Here is a 19,465-nt window from a genome sequence, read left to right as displayed (position 1 = left end):
TCAGAACAAGGCCCTAAAAATTATCAAAGACTCCAGCCACACAAGTCATAGACTGTTCTCTTTGCTACCACACAGCAAGCGCTCACGGTGCACCAAGTCTGGAACCAACAGCACCCTGAACAGCTTCTATCCCCAAGCTATAAGACTGCTAAATAGTTAACCAAATAGCTACCCGGACTATCTGCATTGACGCTGTTCAGGGTGCTGAACACTGCTACTGCTTATTATCTATCCTCTTGCCTCGTCATTACTCATAGTGTATTTATTCCTCGTGTTATTATTTTTCTCTCTGCATTGTTGGGAAGGGACCATAAGTAAGCATTTTACTGTTAGTCTACACCTGTTGTTCAAGAAGCATGTGACAAATAAAATTAGATTTGATTTGACTGCTGAGATACAAACATTGTCTTAGGCAACGTGTTGACAGTTGGGATAAGATAAGGAATTCAATCAACTGTCACGCCCTGACCATAGAGAGCCCTTGGAGTCTCTATAGTGGTTTAGGTCAGGGTGTGACTAGGGGGGTGTTCTATAATGTGTATTTCTATGTTGGTGGTTTTGTATGATTCCCAATTTGAGGCAGCTGGTAATCGCTGCCTCTAATTGGGGATCATATTTAGGAAGCCCTATCTCCCACCTGCTTTGTATGATATTGTTTGTGTTAATGTGTTTGGGCACTAAGTCTTCACATTCTTTAAGTTTTGTTTCTAGTTTCACTTTGTATTAAAAAGATGTGGAACTCAATGCACGCTGCGCCTTGGTCCGCTCATTTTGAAGTTTGTGACACAGCTGTTCTTTGTCTCTAATTGAGAGAGGCATGCTAATCGTCATTGGTGGTTCAAAGGAACCTCTCGGGAAATATATTCCAATACAGGATAAAAAACATATTCCCACACAGGATTCTTGCAGTCAGCTTTATAGTCACATACATAATGTAACCTGGCACATTCTACAGTATAGTGAATGCTTATGTTTCAACTCTCAGCAACTGATGATTTTGTTTACTAAGTACTTAAAACCAGTTGGAAGTCATTATCTTTCATTGCAACTTTTGCATGTCTGTGACAAGTCAATACTAAATAGTTTCATGACTTAGGCACGCACAACCAGTTTAGCTTCCTTCCCTCTCCTTCTCCTCATCCCTACCTGGGCTCGAACCAAGGATCCTCTGCACACATCGACAACAGTCACCCTCGAAGCACTGTTACCCATCGCTCCACAAAAGCCGCGGCCCTTGCAAAGCAAGGGAAACAACTACTTCAAGGTCTCAGAGCGAGTGACGTCCCCGATTAAAACGCTATTAGCGCGCATCCCGTTAGCTATTTCACACCGGTTACATCTGCATACTGACTGGTGCAGACCTAGGGCTATGTTTTTGGCTGGCGTCAAGCTAGCTAAATTGTCAAAAGCATGCTCATTTGCAATTTCAACATGTTAAAGCTGGCACTCTTTTATTTTTAAACCCCAGCCCCAAGATTCGTAATTTACCTGTTTTATATGAGCTTGCTTGCGATGAGGTGGGAGCAGTGGCAATATCTGAGGCGTGTCCTTAAAAACGTGCTCCAAAGTGCCCATTTCAGTATGCGCTGGTGGGGATATTTATGACCAACCAAAAGCTGATCTTAAGCCTCGTTCACTTTACCCCATTAGTACTCGGTTACGTTGCACCAGATGTCTTGCATTTCAACAGGGATGTCCACAATGGATTGAAAACGCAATGCCCCCCTGTGTTTGAAGGCTCGGTTGCTAGACGGACACCTCGTACATTGACATTTTTCAAACTTAGCATTGTCTTCAGTTCAGCAAGAGTCCGTCGAAAAACAGAGAAGAAGATATGTGGTTTTCAGTGATTGCTTTTATGGGATAGCTAGCAACATGTAAACACTTATCCAAGTGAATACTATTTTAATAGTAATGTTAAATAATAAACGTTTGCTGTTAAGTATAGTATACTGTATGACTGTAGCCTCCTGTTTAAGTTCATTGTGACGGACGTTTGTTTTTGGTGGAGGTTGCTAGCTGCAATGGTATCTTCAACCTAGCCTAGCTTTTAGCTGGCGACCTATGCTATTTAAACTGTAGTATCAATCCACACTGGTCGAGGAGGAGATCATTCTGAGCCCCCAGCCGAATTGCAAAGACCGTCCATAACCTACAGAACTTGAGACAAACACATGCAGTATTAAGCCATGGAAATGCCTTGATTGGCCAGTGAGTGGCCAAGCCATCACACCTACAACTTGCTTGTTCATCAAAACCCAGCCCTTTCACACTACCGGCAGCTAGTGCAAGCTAGTTTGACTTGCAATTAGAGAAACAAGTTGAGGAAAAAGTAACAAAACAAAACATGTTTTATTATTACCTGAAACAATATATTTATCCTGTCTCGAATTAAATTGTCCAAAATAAATGCAATCTCTCATCATGTGTTACAAACACTACACTTGTTCGTTCAGTAGCGGGGCAAGACTCCATGAAGATGACTTACTCAGTAATGAAATGAAATACGCTTCGATGTGATCGGGACATTAGAGGAAATAGATAGAACAATGAGAGTTTAGTTAGATTTTTTTTTTGATAACACAGTGGGTTATGGCATGGATTTTGACAGCGGAGGCGCAGCCTATCCAGCCGTGACACACATTGCCCATATGCACATAGAACAAGATATGTGGTTTTTGTGCCCATAAATCTCATATTTAGAAACATAAAACATTTAATGTTTTTTTTCCATTTGTTTCATTTGATTAAATAAACAAGCGTAGCCTCCCATCCTCTTACTGAAAGGCAGTTGTTTTTTGTCATACCTAATGCATTCGCCAAGTAGTCAAGACTATCAGTAAAGGGTTTAGCTCGTGAGACTGATTTAAAAAGCAGTCTCAAGCTTTAAGCTTTATTCAAAGATTTGGCAGCAGCAAACAGTGACATCCCCTTTTTATCTATGTAGGCTATTACATTATTTTAGCCAGCTTCTGTTATAATTTTGTATGTGCATAAAAACCCCCCCATATAGGCTATATGTCATGAAATGAGAGATTAAAAAATCCATTGACATTCAATTAAAAACATTCAAGTTATTTTCATGTAATAATTGCTTGTTTTCCGTTTCGTTTGATTAAAAAACAAGGCCACCCTTACCCTACTATAACGAAAGCTGGTTCAACAACATTGCATCTGGTGTCTTTCTTATCCTATCTGGTGTCTTTCTTATCCTATCTGGTGTCTTTCTTATCCTATTCATTAGCCAAGGAGCCTATCCATAAAATATTTCTAATGTTCTACTTGTGAGGCTTTTGCCGAATTGCATTTTTCACAATTCATATAGGCCTACCTGCAGTGCATACTCCATTCACAATTCATATAGGCCTACCTGCAGTGCATACTACATTCACAATTCATATAGGCCTACCTGCAGTGCATACACCATTCACAATTCATTTAGGCCTACCTGCAGTGCATACTCCATTCACAATTCATATAGGCCTACCTGCAGTCCATACTCCATTCACAATTCATATAGGCCTACCTGCAGTCCATACTCCATTCGGCTTGTATCCATCTGCATTTCCAAAGAGCGCCTTTTTGTCCGATTACCAAAGACACTCTCTTCCAAACATCGGCTATTCAAATGTTTCAGTCCTATAATGGCATGTCAGTGGTAGGCCTGCAGGCTATATCTTGCTTATTGAGAACGTGCCACACACATACAGAACAATTTAAAGGAGTCTAGTATTTTTTTATTTGAGGAGAAGTGCAGCGCCTAAAGGCCAATAGGCCTACTCTTTGAAGCCAATTACAACAATGTTGACTGTCAACACTCCAAAGATATTTTACTGTTGCTATCACGTTATTGAAGGCTATGCTATTTAAACTGTAGTATCAATCCACAATGGTCTAGGAGGAGAATATTCTGAGCCACTAGCCGAATTGTGTTAGGTTTGTTAAAATAGAGCCCCTAGTGTAATACAGTAGTGACACAACATAAACTCATCAAAAAAAGAAACGTCCTCTCACTGTCAACTGCGTTTATTTTCAGCAAACTTAACATGTGTAAATATTTGTATGAACATAACAAGACTCAACAACAGACATAAACTGAACAAGTGACTAACAGAAATTGAATAATGTGCCCCTGAACAAAGGGAGGGTCAAAATCAAAAGTAACAGTCAGTATTTGGTGTGGCCACCAGCTGCATTAAGTACTGCAGTGCATCTCCTCCTCGTAGACTGCACCAGATTTGCCAGTTCTTGCTGTGAGAGGTTACCCCACTCTTACACCAAGGCACCTGCAAGTTCCCGGACACTTCTGGGGGGGAATGGCCCTAGCCCTCACCCTCCGATCCAACAGGTTCCAGACGTGCTCAATGGGATCTTCGCTGGCCGTGGCAGAACACTGACATTCCTGTCTTGCAGGAAATCACGCACAGAACGAGCAATATGTCTGGTGGCATTGTCAGGCTGTAGGGTCATGTCAGGATGAGCCTGCAGGAAGGGTACCACATGAGGGAGGAGGATATCTTCCCTGTAACGCACAGCGTTGAGATTGCCTGCAATGACAACAAGCTCAGTCCGATGATGGTATGACACACCGTCCCAGACCTTGACGGACCCTCGACCTACAAATTGATCCCGCTCCAGAGTTTAAGCCTCAGTGTTACGCTCATTCCTTCAACGATAAATGCGAATCCGACCATCACCCCTGGTGAGACAAAACCCAGACACATCACAGAAGAGCAGTTTTGCCAGTCCTGTCTGGTCCAGCGACGGTGGGTTTGTGCCCATAGACGACGTTGTTGCCGGTGATGTCTGGTGAGGACCTGCCTTACTACAACAGGCCTACAAGCCCTCAGTCCAGCCTCTCTCAGCCTATTGCGGACAGTCTGAGCACTTATTGAGCGATTGTGCATTCCTGTGAGACTGTCTTAGACGTCTCACAGTACAGACATTGCAATTTATTGCCCTGACGACATCTGCAGTCCTCATGCCTCCTTGCAGCATACCTAAAGCACGTTCACGCAGATTAGCAGGGACCCTGGGCATCTTTCTTTTGGTATTTTTCAGAGTCAGTAAAAAGGCCTCTTTAGTGTCCTAAGTTTTCATAACTGTGACCTTAATTGCCTACTGTCTGTAAGCTGTTATTGTCTTAACAACCGTTCCACAGGTGCATGTTCATTAATTGTTTATGGTTCATTAATTGTTTATTAATTGTTTACAAATTTTCTTTTTTGAAAGACAGGGTCCTGAAAAGGGCCGTTTATATATTTTTAACTTTCTTCTCTGTGTCATATGTTTTTAATTTTCTGATCTACTGAAATGAGGATTATAATCACCAATATTGGGGGGAAACAAAAATATTTTTTTATGCATCTCGTAGACTTTTTACATAATACATTTTTTTAAACAGATCAAGTATCTGTTGTGAGGGGTCGAGCTGTTGCTCTGAAAGCCTCTCTGATGAAGATAATTGTGAGATATCATGATGGAAAATACAGTGCCAGTAAAGTTTGGACACACCTACTCATTCAATATTTTGTATTTTATTTGGACTAATTTCTACATTGTAGAATAATAGTGAAGACATCAACACTATGAAATACTACATATGGAATCATGTAGTAACCAAAAAAGTGTTAAATAAATTAAAATATATTTTATATTTGAGATTCTTCATAGTAGCCACCCTTTGCCTTGATGATAGCTTTGCACACTTTTGGCATTCTCTCAACCAGCTTTCCTGGAGTAGTCACCTGGAATGCATTTCAATTAAAAGGTGTGCCTTGTTAAAAGTTAATTTGTTGAATTTCCTTCCTTCTTAATGCATTTGAGCCAATCAGTTAGGGGTGGTAAAATACCAAGTCCATATTATGGAAAGAACAGCTCAAATAAGGAAAGATAAACGGCAGTCCATCATTACTTTAAGACATGAAGGTCAGTCAATACAGAATGTTTCAAGAACTTCGAAAGATTCTTCAAGTGGAGTCTCAAAAACCATCAAGTGCTATGATAAAACTGTCTCTCATGATGACCGGCACAGGAAAGGAAGATCCAGAGTCACCTCTGCTGCAGAGGATAAGTTCATTAGACTTACCAGCCTCAGAAATTGCAGCCCAAATAAATGCTAAGTAACGGACACATCTCAACATCATTAGACCGGTTAAAATCTGTCCTTTGGTCTGATGAGTCCAAATTTGAGATTTTTGGTTCCAACCGCCGTGTCTTTGTGAGACGCAGAGTAGATGAACGAATGATCTCCGCATGTGTGGTTCCCACTGTGAAGCATGAAGGAGGATGTGTGATGGTGTGGGGGTGCTTTGAATTCAAGGCACACTTATCTAGCATGGCTACCACAGCATTCTGCAGCGATACGCCATTCCATCTGGTCCCATCTTAGTGGTACCATCATTTGTTTTTCAACAGGACAATGACCCAACACACCTCCAAGCTGTGTCAGGGCCATTTGACCAAGAAGGAGAGTGATGGAGTGCTGCATCAGATGACCTGGCCTCCATAATCACCCGACCTCAACCCAATTGAGATGGTTTGGGATGAGTTGAACCGCAGAGTGAAGGAAAGGCAGCCAACAAGTGCTCAGCATACGTGGGAACTCCTTCAAGTCTGTTGGAATAGCATTACAGGTGAAGCTGGTTGAGGGAATGCCAAGAGTGTGCAAAGCTGTCATCAAGGCAAAGGGTGGCTTCCTGCTTTTACCTCCACAGTATCATAGTCCTTGATTTGTTTAACACTTTTTTTGTTACTGTGTGTCATTTCATAGTTTTGATGTCTTCACTATTATTCTACAATATAGAACATAGTACAAATAAAGAAAAACCCTTGAATGAGTAGGTGTCCAAACTTTTGACTGGTTCTGTATATAGAAACAAAACCAAAAAATCACAACATTTGTGAGCTAGGCTTTTATTACTCCTGTATGAGCTGAGAAAGTGAATCCTCAGCAAGCCAGTCAGGTGGGCACCCTCAGGACACATGACTTCATATATGTACGGACGCAACATCGAAAACATTGAAAATGTATTCACTCTACTGTAAATCGCTTTGGATAAGGATGTCTGCTAAATTACAAAAATGTACATGTAAATGTAAAAATCACTTAGCGTGATTGAGGAGGCAGAGAGGACCTGATGACACCTACTGCACCAACCACTCAGTGGCTCTTAAGGGAATTGGATCATTCTGATGTGGATGTCATGTCTAGGGCAACAGCGCTAATACCTTTGTCAATCATATGGTGGTTCCTCATTAGTTATGGTTGAGTGTCAATGGGTGTCAGTGGTAGGGTGTAACTTTGCCATAGTAGATGAATAAGCAACGTCATTATTAATTATATTACTGGCCATCAATTAATTTATTCTTGACCAAGCTTTGTTTTTATTTTACTCCTCTGTTTAGCCACTGATTCAAAAATTCTGCTTTCCATGTGCTATGCAACTGCAAACAGTAGTTTATGGAATTGTTAAACAAATGACATGTTGAACAGGCATTTCCTAATGGCTTGGCATGGTTCATTGTACCAACAGACATTGTGTATTACAATCCAACTCCATTTTCTGTGTGTTTCTGTAAAACAGCATGACCATAATGATGGTAATGAGAGAGCACCATTGGATGCTTCCCCAGTGTCAACAATTCCAAGGAAGAGCCTACTCAGCTATTCCATCCCAGGGTTGTGAAGACGCAATGCGTCTCACTGTGTGTTCTGTCTGACATTGACATACATGATTGAGATGAATGGGGGATGAATCTGCCCCTGTTTTACTCTGCTGATTGCTTCACCCCAGGAGCACCATCCCAGTCAGTGGGCTCAGCTGGGGGAACACACTGCAGGTTGGATTAACTAACTACAACTTTACCACCTCATTGTCCCCTTCAGGGTTTATGACCCATGCTATGAGCCTCCATCTCCACTTTATAGAGCATTGTTTGAGTATGTAGAGAGAGGCCCTATAATAGTCTGGAGAGGGCTGCACTCTGCAGGAGTTTGGCACAAGTTTCCATTGGTTGGAGTGGAGAGAGCAAAGGAATATTTCAATATGATGCCTCCTGTAACAGCAAGAATTCTCATCAAGCAATGATACAGCTACAATATGATTAATATACAGTAAAGACTGGCAGTGCTTTAAGCTAAAGTTGTCTGTTGTCCAACTTGATATACATGCCACCTCTCATTTAGTGTTGCTGTGATGCTGCTGGTCAGTCAGAGTGGGCCTGGTTGTGATGGAGTGTATCTGGCTGAGCTGAGCGGTGGGAAGAGGACACTTCACCTGGCATAGAGAACACTTGACAAAGCACTTCTCTGCCTGAGAGGTGACCAGGCTGGCCTTTACCTGGCTGCCAAGCCCAAGTAATAACTATAATGGCCTCTCTCCAATGGCCATCTCTCGTTCTTTGCCAAGTTATTAAAGTTGTATTGTTTAACACGTAATCCCTGTATTACAGAAAAAAATGTTGAAACTGATGACAATGTTTTAGATAATGTTTGATAAGTATCTTATTAAACCCTTATTTCTGTTTTCACACATTTCTAACCATACTGAACATTGAGGAAAGCTTTTTTCTCATATGAGAAAAGTGTGTGAACTGACAGCTCAATTATTTGTTCATGGCAGGGTATTCAGGCTGTGAGTCGGCCAATAGTGCTGCACTGTATATTCCCCATTATGCAGAGTAAAAATAAAAGCGGATGACATCATCTGCTGTTGGTTCCTTGAATGTGGTTTTGATGACTGGTTTGCCTCTTTGTTCTTCACTACAAACAGATGTAGCAGCCATCCTGAGTGGGTAATAATGGTGATGCTGTTCCTGGTCCTCTCCTCAGGTGACAGAGGCCCCAGGAGAGGGAGAGGCTGGCCTGGCGGTAGGCTGGCAGCATGAAGCACCTAGCCATCTCCAAGTGGCTCAGTCAGCTGGGTCTGCCGCAGTACTGCACTCTGTTTGACGACGACTATGATGGGGTGGAGGTAAAAGCAGATTTCAGCCTGATTCACTATGTAGACACTGCACACTCAGGCACGTACATACACACACAAACAGACACACACATAAAAGCATGCACAGTAAAGGACACATACGTAGACTGCCTATGCAGGTCAGTGGAAAAGACTGCTAAAGCACAGCAGTGGGTCTCAAATGAACTACTTAGTTTACCAAAAGCAGTTAAAGTATACTGAACAAAAATATAAACGCAACATGCAAAGTGTTTCATGAGCTGAAAGAAAAGTTCTCAGACATTTTCAATATTCCCAAAATATTATTTATCTCAAATTTTGTGCACAAATTTAGTTTGCAGCCCTGTTAGTGAGCATTTCTCCTTTTCCATCACAATCCATCCACCTGACAGGTTTGGCATATCAAAATCTGATCAACACAGGTGCACCTTGTGCTGGAGACAATAAAAGTCCACTCTAAAATGTGCATTTTTGTCACACAACACAATGCCACTGATGTCTCAAGTTTTGATGGAGTGTGTAATTGGCATGTTGACTGCAGGAATGTCCACCAGAGTTGTTGCCAGAGTTGTTTACCATAAGCCGCCTCCAACGTCGTTTTAGAGAGTTTGGCAGTACGTCCAACTGGCCTCACAACCGCAGACCACGTGTATGATGTTGTGTGTGCGAGCGGTTTGCTGATGTCAATGTTGTGAACAAAGTGCCCCATGGTGGTGGTGGTGGGGTTACGGTTTGGGCAGGCATAAGCTATGGACAGTGAACACAATTGCATTTAATTGATGGCAATTTCAATGCACAGAGATACAGTGACGAGATCCTGATGCCCATTGTCGTGCCATTCATCCGTCGCCATCACCTAATGTTTCAGCATGATAATGCACAGCCTCTTGTCGCAAGGATCTGTACACAATTCCTGTAAGCTGAAAATGACCTGCATACTCACCAGACATGTCACCCATTGACCATGTTTGTGATGCTCTGGATTGACTTGTACGACAGTGTGTTCCAATTCCCGATAATAGCAAGTCAAGTAGAGAGACACGGAAGCCCAGCTAGCCTAGCTAGCCTGTAGCCTAGCTGGCTTGGCAGTCTCAAATGGAGGTCGCTGCAGGAGCTGTGTCTACTTTGCTTTATTTCGGGAAAATGTGGACCGCCTGGACTTTCAATGTAGCAACTGTTAGCTTGCAGTGGACTACTTAGCAAACAAGTAGTGAACCTACACATGCTACTGGGAAATCCACACCCGCCTACTTTTTTATTTTTCTTCTACCCCAGTAGCCGGATGCCGCTCTGATCTGGTGGAAGTGTGGCCGCCGGGTAGGCTCTCCACAGCCGACTGGCCTCCACTCTGCAGGGATCCCCTCCCGAAGGGGTCTCCCCCTTCCCTGGAGAACGGAGCTAGTAGGATGCTCCTGGATGACTTGTGGGATGTTCCTGTTCTCGGCCAAACCAACCAGCCATGGAGATATTTCATTTTCCATGGAGATGTTAACGGACATGGATCCAGAGGTTCCGGCATCTCCTTCCTTAGGGACTTCCGATTCACAATTGGATCTGGAGTTACCTGCGTCTTCGTCCTCTGTTCTGTCTCCCTCTCCGGTGGCTCCCACCCTCATCAGACCTTGAGACTGCCTGAGAGATCAGCCCATCCACGATGGATACTACAGCCGGCTCGATTCCATTCGGCCCCAACGCCCTTCGGTCCTCGAGGGGTCTTCTAAACCACTTGAGGTGAAAGAACGGCCGGGCCTCCCCGATTTCACCAGCTGTCATCATCGGCAGCTCTATGGTGAGAAACAAATTGGTTTCCAGTGCAAAAACCCTGTGCTACCCAGGAGCACAAGTACAGGACACTACAAGGTTGCTTCCGACTGTTCTACGACAGATGCCGGGAGCCGACGCTGTCATAGTCCATTTGGGGTCAAACAACATCAGGAGGGCTAGCTCGGAAATAGACTACTGAACATTGATTTTAAAGAACTGATTCTAGCATTGAAAGATTCCAAAAAGCGGACAAACATTTCAGGTCCGGTACCATTTTTGGGCTGTGGGTGTGAAAGATTCAGCAGGCTACTGGAATTACACATCTGGCTAAAATATTACTGTAGCTCTGTTGGAATCACTTTTATAGATAACTTTGACACCTTCTGGAAACGAAAGATACTCTATAGTCCATCCAAATCATTTTGTCTCCTCGCATTTCAAGGCTGCATTGAGACAATGACTTATCAATCAGCCAAGACCAGCTCAGTTAATACCTACCATTGTGACAATGAGTCGTCATAATGCATGTAATGTACATTATCCCAGTGACTTTTGCAGACCCAATGTAAGTAACTTAATTAATGTCCCACTAACTGCTCTGAATACCTCTGTTGATCCTACAGCTATTGTATGCAGTAATCATGTGCCTATGAACCAGAGTTACACTGTTAGCACTGAGGTGTGCCCTAGTAGGAAGTCCACTGTGTGCAGCTCCAATATAAATAACATTAGAAAGTCTACTTCTGATAAGCTTCCCAGTAAAGCATTAAAAGCAATCAAGCAACCCAGAAAAGTGCTAAAAATAGCCCATATTAACATATGTAGCCTAAGAAACAAGGTTCATGAAGTCAATAACTTGCTTGTAGCAGATAACATTCATATTCTGACTATCTCTGAAACTCACTTAGATAATACCTTTGATAATAGTGGTAGCAATACATGGTTATAACATCTACCAAAAAGACAGAAATGCCAACGGGGTCGGTGTTGGGGTCTATATTCAGAATCACATTCCTGTAAAGCTTAGAGAGGAACTCATGTTAAATAGTGTTGAAGTAATATGGTACAGGTTTATCTGTCTCACCTAAAGCCCATTCTTGCGGGAAGCTGCTATAGACCACCAAGTGCTAACAGTCAGTATCTGGATAATATGTGTGAAATGCTTGATAATGTATGTGATATCAACAGAGAAGTATATTTTCTGGAAGATTTAAATATTGACTGTCTTTCATCAAGCTGCCCACTCAAGAAAAAATGTCAAACTGTTACCAGTGCCTAAAACCTGGTTCAGGTTGTCGGTCAACCTACTAGGGTAGTTATAAATAGCACAGGAATGAAATCATCAACATGTATTGATCACATCTTTACTAATGCTGCAGAAATGTGTTATAAAGCACTATCCAAATCCATAGGATGTAGTGATCACAATCGTTTTTGTTTTTATTGTACATTGTGTATTGTAGATATGTAGTGGTGTAATAATGTTGTATGTACTGTTTTGTCTTTTGTTTTATTTGTAATGTAAGTGCTTTAATGTGTTAATAAATACAAATATCCAGCAACGTCGTACTGCCATTGAAGGGGAGTGGGACATTCCACAGGCCACAATCAACAGCCTGATCAACTCTAAGCGAAGGAGATGTTGTGCTGCATGAGGCAAATTGTGGTCTCACCAGATACTGACTGTTTTTTTGATCCAAGCCGTACCTTTTTAGGTATTCATGACCAACAGATGCATATCTGTATTCCCAGTCATGTGAAATCCATAGATTAGGGCCTAATTTATGTATTTCAATTGACTGATTTTCTTATATGAATTGTAACTCAGTAAAATCGTATAAATTGTTGCATGTTGCGTTTATATTTATAAAATATAACTAAAGTCAACGGAAGTCCATTTAATATAAATGTGATTCATTAACTTTTTTCCCAATGCCATAATGTAGATATGTTTTGATCTCCTCAGAGAATGCAGTCTGCAATCCTCAAATTTTTCCACAAGTCAATCCAAGGAATACAAAAACAGATAGCAATATCCCTGCCCTGGGAAATCCATCACTTCTCTGAGAAGAACTACCTCTTACCCTGGATCCCTAAACTGCAGGCCTAAAATACAATTCTTGGTATACATTTAAAGCTGTGGCTGCCCAGGCCCAGGTGAACATGTGAGGAATGTGTGTTCGCGAGGCAGGAGTGTTTGAGGGTGTGTGAGCCCTGGGCTGTCGTGGTGATGGACCTGTTTGGAGCCTGTAAACAGTAGCTGTCCCCCCTCTGACCTCAAAACCAGGCTGCTGTGGACATTCCCTCTCCCTCTTCCTCTCATAACCGCCCACCCACCCACTGTCTCCCTCCCACTGGCTCCCGCCTGTCTTCTCCCACCCCTATCTCTCTCAACCTCTGTCTTCCTTCCCTTCCCTTCCTCTCACTCTCCCTGACCACTTCCCCTGGTCTCCTCCCCCTTTCTCTTTCCTCTCATCTCCTTCCCTCGTGTATCTTATCCATACCTCCTCTCTCATTCCCTGTGTCTCTCTCCACCTCCCTCTCACTCTCCCTTCCTCTGTCTCCCCTCCACCCAATGCACCCAGCACCTCTCCAGGGCTTCCCCTCCCTCATCCCCAGGAGGCAGCAGCAGCACTGCAGTCATCTCAGAGACCCTTATTACTGGGGATTTATGACACCCATTTAACTGTTCGTTTTTGGACCCAGCTGTCTGCTGGCTGTCACAGAGGCGAAATGGTTTTATAGTGACCAGACTTAACCCAGAGCTAACCCTCTCTCCCCAAGATTAATCCTCAGTGGTGGAAAAAGTACCCAATTTCTCATACTTGAGTAAAAGTAAAGATACCTTAATAGAAAATGAAAGCAAGCCAGACGGCACCATCTTCTTATTTTTTTTTTCATATTTACAGACAGCCAGGGGCACACTGCAACAGTCAGACATTTACAAACAAACCATGTGTGTTTAGTGATTCCTCCAGATCAGAGGCAGTAGGGATGACCAGGGAGGTTCTCTTGATAAGTGTGTGACTTGGAACATTTTCCTGTCCTGCTAAGCATTCCAAATGTAACACGTACTTTTGGGTGTCAGGGAAAATGTATGGCGTAAAAAGTACATCATTTTCTTTAGGTATGTCGTGAAGTAAAAGTTGTCCAAAATATAAATAGTGAAGTACAGATACCCCAAAAAACGACTTAAGTAGTACATTAAAGTATCTTTACCTAATTACTTTACACCACTGCTGATCCTGTCCTGCTACAACTGTAAGTTATTTCCTCTGCGGTGATGTGACTCTATGGTGAAAGGTTAACGGACATAGGCTTGAATCAGATCTCATTAAAGGGTGAAAGTTCTATCTCATTCTTGATCCCAGTGAAAAGTGTGGCAGGTAGCCTAGCAGTTAAGAGCGTTGGGCCAGTTACCGAAAGGGTTCTGGTTTGATCCCTGAGCTGACTAGCACGAAAATCTGTCGATGTGCCCTAATTGCTCCTGTAAGTCACTCTGGATAAGAGTATCTAATAAATGAGTAAAACATATGAAAAGGAGATAAAATCAGAATGAGCTTGTCAAGCGTCTCTTAAGGGACCATATCAATGGGATGTCCTAGCACTCTGACTCATGTCAAGTGAAGGAGCTACTTGCCAAGGCCTCCATATTGCTTCAACTTGTACTTAACCATGACTCACACTGCTTGTTTTTGTAGTCTGAGGATGATATGTTGCCTGTGGTTACCGTTACCCCATCCCTTTGTTTCACTTCTGTTTTGGCAATATGTTATTAGATGATTAACCTACAGTATATGATGACTTACCAGCTCACAGTAGATATATTCAGCTTGTTCAAAACATGTTTTGAACAATTCCTATGATGAAGGATTAAATACAGTAAATATTTTTGGGAATCCGTATTAAAGTCCATGCCTAACAGAACAGCAGTAAGAGGCCTAAGAGTTCCACCTGTCCCCACATTATAACACATATCATCCTATGTATGAGGATTTAAACTGGCTTCATTAAGCTTCCCAGTTGTCCTCTAAAAGCATTTTATAATCAAATAAAACATATATTTAAAAAATGATATAGCCCTTCGTACATCAGCTGATATCTCAAAGTGCTGTACAGAAACCCAGCCTAAAACCCCAAACAGCAAGCAATGCAGGTGTAGAAGCACGGTGGCTAGGAAAAACTCCCTAGGAAGAAACCTAGAGAGGAACCAGGCTATGAGGGGTGGCCAGTCCTCTTCTGGCTGTGCCGGGTGGAGATTATAACAGAACATGACCAAGATGTTCAAATGTTCATAAATGACCAGCATGGTCAAATAATAATAATCACAGTAGTTGTCGAGGGTGCAGCAAGTCAGCACCTCATTAGTAAATGTCAGTTGGCTTTTCATAGTCGATCATTAAGGGTATCTCTACCACTCCTGCTGTCTTTAGAGAGTTGAAAACAGCATGTCTGGGACAGGTAGCACGTCCGGTGAACAGGTCAGGATTTCATAGCCGCAGGCAGAACAGTTGAAACTGGAGCAGCAGCACGGCCAGGTGGACTGGGGACAGCAAGGAGTCCTCATGCCAGGTAGTCCTCATGCCAGGTAGTCCTGTTGGCTTTTCATGGTCCTAGGGCTCTGGTCCTCCGAGAGAGAGAAAGAAAGAGAGAATTAGAGAGAGTATACTTAAATTCACACAGGACACCGGTTAAGACAGGAGAAGTACTCCAGATATAACAAACTGACCCTAGCCTCCCGACACATAAACTACTGCAGCATAAATAATGGAGGCTGAGACAGGAGGGCTCAGGAGACACTGTGGCCCCATCCGATGATACCCCCGGACAGGGCCAAACAGGAAGGATATAATCCCACCCACTTTGCCAAAGCACAGCCCCCACACCACTAGAGGGATATCTTCAACCACCAACTTACCATCCTGAGACAAGTCAGAGTGTAGCCCACAAAGATCTCCGCCACGGCACAACCCAAGGAGGGGCACCAACCCAGACAGGAAGATCACATCAGTGACTCAACCCACTCAAGTGACGCACCCCTCCTAGGGACGGCATGAAAGAGCACCAGTAAGCCAGTGACTCAGCCCCTGTAATAGGGTTAGAGGCAGAGCATCCCAGTGGAAAGAGGGGAACCGGCCAGGCAGAGACAGCAAGGGCGGTTCGTTGCTCCAGAGCCTTTCTGTTCACCTTCACACTCCTGGGCCAGACTACACTCAATCATAGGACCTACTGAAGAGATGAGTCTTCAGTAAAGACTTAGGTTGAGACCAAGTCTGCGTCTCTCACATGGGTAGGCAGACCATTCCATAAAAATGGAGCTCTATAGGAGAAAACCCTGCCTCCAGCTGTTTGCTTAGAAATTCTAGGGACAATTAGGAGGCCTGCGTCTTGTGACCATAGCGTACGTGTAGGTATGTACGGCAGGACCAAATCAGAGAGATAGGTAGGAGCAAGCCCATGTAATGCTTTGTAGGTTAGCAGTAAAACCTTGAAATCAGCCCTTGCCTTAACAGGACACCAGTGTAAGGAGGCTAGCACTGGAGTAATATGATCACATTTTTTGGTTCTAGTCAGGATTCTAGCAGCCGTATTTAGCACTAACTGAAGTTTATTTAGTGCTTTATCCGGGTAGCTGGAAAGTAGAGCATTGCAGTAGTCTAACTTAGAAGTAACAAAAGCATGGATACATTTTTCTGCATCCATTTTTGGACATAAAGTTTCTGATTTTTGCAATGTTACGTAGATGGAAAAAAGCTGTCCTTGAAACAGTCTTGATATGTTCGTCAAAAGAGAGATCAGGGTCCAGAGTAACGCAAAGGTCCTTCACAGTTTTATTTGAGACGACTGTACAACCATTAAGATTAATTGTCAGATTCAACAGAAGATCTCTTTGTTTCTTGGGACCTAGAACAAGCATCTCTGTTTTGTCCGGGTTTAAAAGTAGAAAGTTTGCAGCCATCCACTTACTTATGTCTGAAACACAAACTTCTAGCGAGGGCAATTTTGGGGCTTCACCATGTTTCATTGAAATGTACAGCTGTGTGTCATCTGCATAGCAGTGAAAGTTAACATTATGTTTTCGAATGACATCCCCAAGAGGTAAAATATATAGTGAAAACAATAGTGGTCCTAAAACGGAACCTTGAGGAACACCGAAATTTACAGTTGATTTGTCAGAGGACAAACCATTCACAGAGACAAACTGATATCTTTCCGACAGATAAGATCTAAACCAGGCCAGAACTTGTCCGTGTAGACCAACTTGGGTTTCCAATCTCTCCAAAAGAATGTGGTGATCGATGGTATCAAAAGCAGCACTAAGGTCTAGGAGCATGAGGACAGATGCAGAGCCTCGGTCTGATGCCATTAAAAGGTTATTTACCACCTTCACAAGTGCAGTCTCAGTGCTATGATGGGGTCTAAAACCATACTGAAGCATTTCATATACATTGTTTGTCTTCAGGAAGGCAGTGAGTTGCTGCGCAACAGCCTTTTCTAAAATGTTTGAGAGGAATGGAAGATTCGATATAGGCCGATTTTTAGTTTTTCATATTTTCTGGGTCAAGGTTTGGTTTTTTCAAGAGAGGCTTTATTACTGCCACTTTTAGTGAGTTTGGTACACATCTGGTGAATAGAGAGCCATTTATTATGTTCAATATAGGAGGGCCAAGCACAGGAAGCATCTCTTTCAGTAGTTTAGTTGGAATATGGTCCAGTATGCAGCTTGAAGGTTTAGAGGCTATGATTATTTTCATCATTGTGTCAAGAGTTTTAGAACTAAAACACTTGAGTGTCTCTCTTGATCCTAGGTCCTGGCAGAGTTGTGCAGACTCAGGACAACTGAGCTTTGAAGGAATACGCAGATTTAAAGAGGAGTCCTTAATTTGCTTTCTAATAATCATGATCTTTTCCTCAAAGAAGTTAATGAATTTATTACTGGTGAAGTGAATCCTCACTTGGGGAATGCTGCTTTTTAGTTAGCTTTGCGACAGTATAAAAAATAAATTTAGGATTGTTCTTATTTTCCTCAATTAAGTTGGAAAAATAGGATGATCGAGCAGCAGTGAGGCCTCTTCGATACTGCACGGTTCTGTCTTTCCAAGCTAGTTGGAAGACTTCCAGTTTCGTGTGGCGCCATTTCCGTTCCAATTTTCTGGAACCTTGCTTCAGTGCTCGGGTATTTTCTGTATACCAGGGAGCTAGTTTCTTATGAGAAATGTTATTAGTTTTTAGAGATGCAACTGCATCTAGGGTATTGCGCAAGGTTAAATTGAGTTCCTCAGTTAGGTGGTTAACTGATTTTTGTCCTCTGGCGTCCTTGGGTAGACAGAGGGAGTCTGGAAGGGCATCAAGGAATCTTTGTTGTCTGTGAATTTATAGCACAACTTTTGATGCTCCTTGGTTGGGGTCTGAGCAGATTATTTGTTGCAATTGCAAACGTAATAAAATGGTGGTCCTATAGTCCAGGATTATGAGGAAAAACATTAAGATCCACAACATTTATTCCATGGGACAAACCTAAGTCCAGAGTATGACTGTGACAGTGAGTAGGTCCAGAGACAGTCGATGATGGCTCTGAAAGCCTTTTGGAGTGGGTCTGTGGACTTTTCCATGTGAATATTAAAGTCACAAAAAATTTGAATATTATCTGCTATGACTACAAGGTCCGATAGGAATTCAGGGAACTCAATGAAGAACGCTGTATATGGCCCAGGAGGCCTGTAAACAGTAGCTATAAAAAGTGATTGAGTAGGCTCCATAGATTTCATGACTAGAATCTCAAAAGACGAAAACGTCTTTTTGTTTTTGTAAATTGAAATTTGCTATCGTAAATGTTAGCAACACCTCCGCCTTTGCGGGATGCAAAGGGGGTATGGTCCCTAGTGTAACCAGGAGGTGAGGCCTCATTTAACACAGTAAATTCATCAGGCTTCATCAGTGAACTCTTCAGATCTCTACATAAATGAGTGTAGCTGATTTTGTTATATGCTCGGATCAATAGTTGTTAGTTATTCCAACCATGTCTTGCTTCTACTAGTGAAGGCCCACAATGCCTCAGTAATGTGAAACAGAGATAATGGAATCTCCATTACTGCTCCATTAGTGGTGGAATTAAGGGAGAAAAGAGAGGGAGGGATACAAGTTCTAAAATATTTTTTAGAATGGACCTTCTATTTTAATGGTTGAATATGATACAATTCTAACACAAACATGCTTTTTTTATGCCTTTCTATCAACCATTGGAGAGCATCAATCAGCCAGGAGATTGTGTGTCACGTCTCTCTGCTCCACTGCTGCTCAGACAGGTGATGGAGATGAGGGGAAACGCATGACTGCATGGCTGCCTTCCTCTCTGCGTTCTGCCTTTCTGGCTCTGCAGCCTGATAACCGCCTTGTAATGAGAGTAATGGGGAGATATCAGCAGTTGCTCCTCACCCCCTGGGGACGAGTTCTGCTACACCACATTTTAACGCTGGTGAGCGTCAGAGTTACATTAACTGCAAGTCAGTCCGACCCTCCGGTGCTCCTCTCTCTGCCCATCGTCGTCTCAAGTACACCAGACAAGAAAACAACGACCCAGACCAAACCACAATCCAGACAAAGACAACTATTCAAATATCTACATGAGGAATTGATTGAAATGCCTGTCAGTTCTAAAGGTACTTATGTGACTACATATGGTACGGTCGGATAATGCATAGGAGAGTCTTCAGGACAGACCAAGGGCTGTTTTTGCC

General features: G+C 42.7%; 1 protein-coding gene across 4 annotated transcripts in view; it reads left to right on the top strand.

The window, feature by feature from the left end:
- LOC110521551 (breast cancer anti-estrogen resistance protein 3) overlaps window positions 1-19,465 on the top strand; it is a 97,045-nt gene that overhangs the window by 7,512 nt on the left and 70,068 nt on the right. For 3 of the 4 annotated variants that reach the window (XR_002473164.2, XR_002473166.2, XM_021599165.2), the window contains exon 2: window positions 8,834-8,975. Coding sequence is in view for 2 of the 4 variants with exons in the window: in XM_021599165.2 (XP_021454840.2) it covers window positions 8,886-8,975 (90 nt within the window). In the remaining 2 variants the exon portion in view is untranslated. Of the gene's footprint in view, window positions 1-8,774; window positions 8,976-19,465 lie in introns of all 4 variants that reach the window. The other variant, XM_036969086.1, reaches the window with a different exon arrangement.

This window comes from Oncorhynchus mykiss, chromosome 30 (genome assembly GCF_013265735.2).
Source record: "Oncorhynchus mykiss isolate Arlee chromosome 30, USDA_OmykA_1.1, whole genome shotgun sequence".
Taxonomy (NCBI): domain Eukaryota; kingdom Metazoa; phylum Chordata; class Actinopteri; order Salmoniformes; family Salmonidae; genus Oncorhynchus; species Oncorhynchus mykiss.
This window is presented reverse-complemented; position numbering and strand designations above follow the sequence as displayed.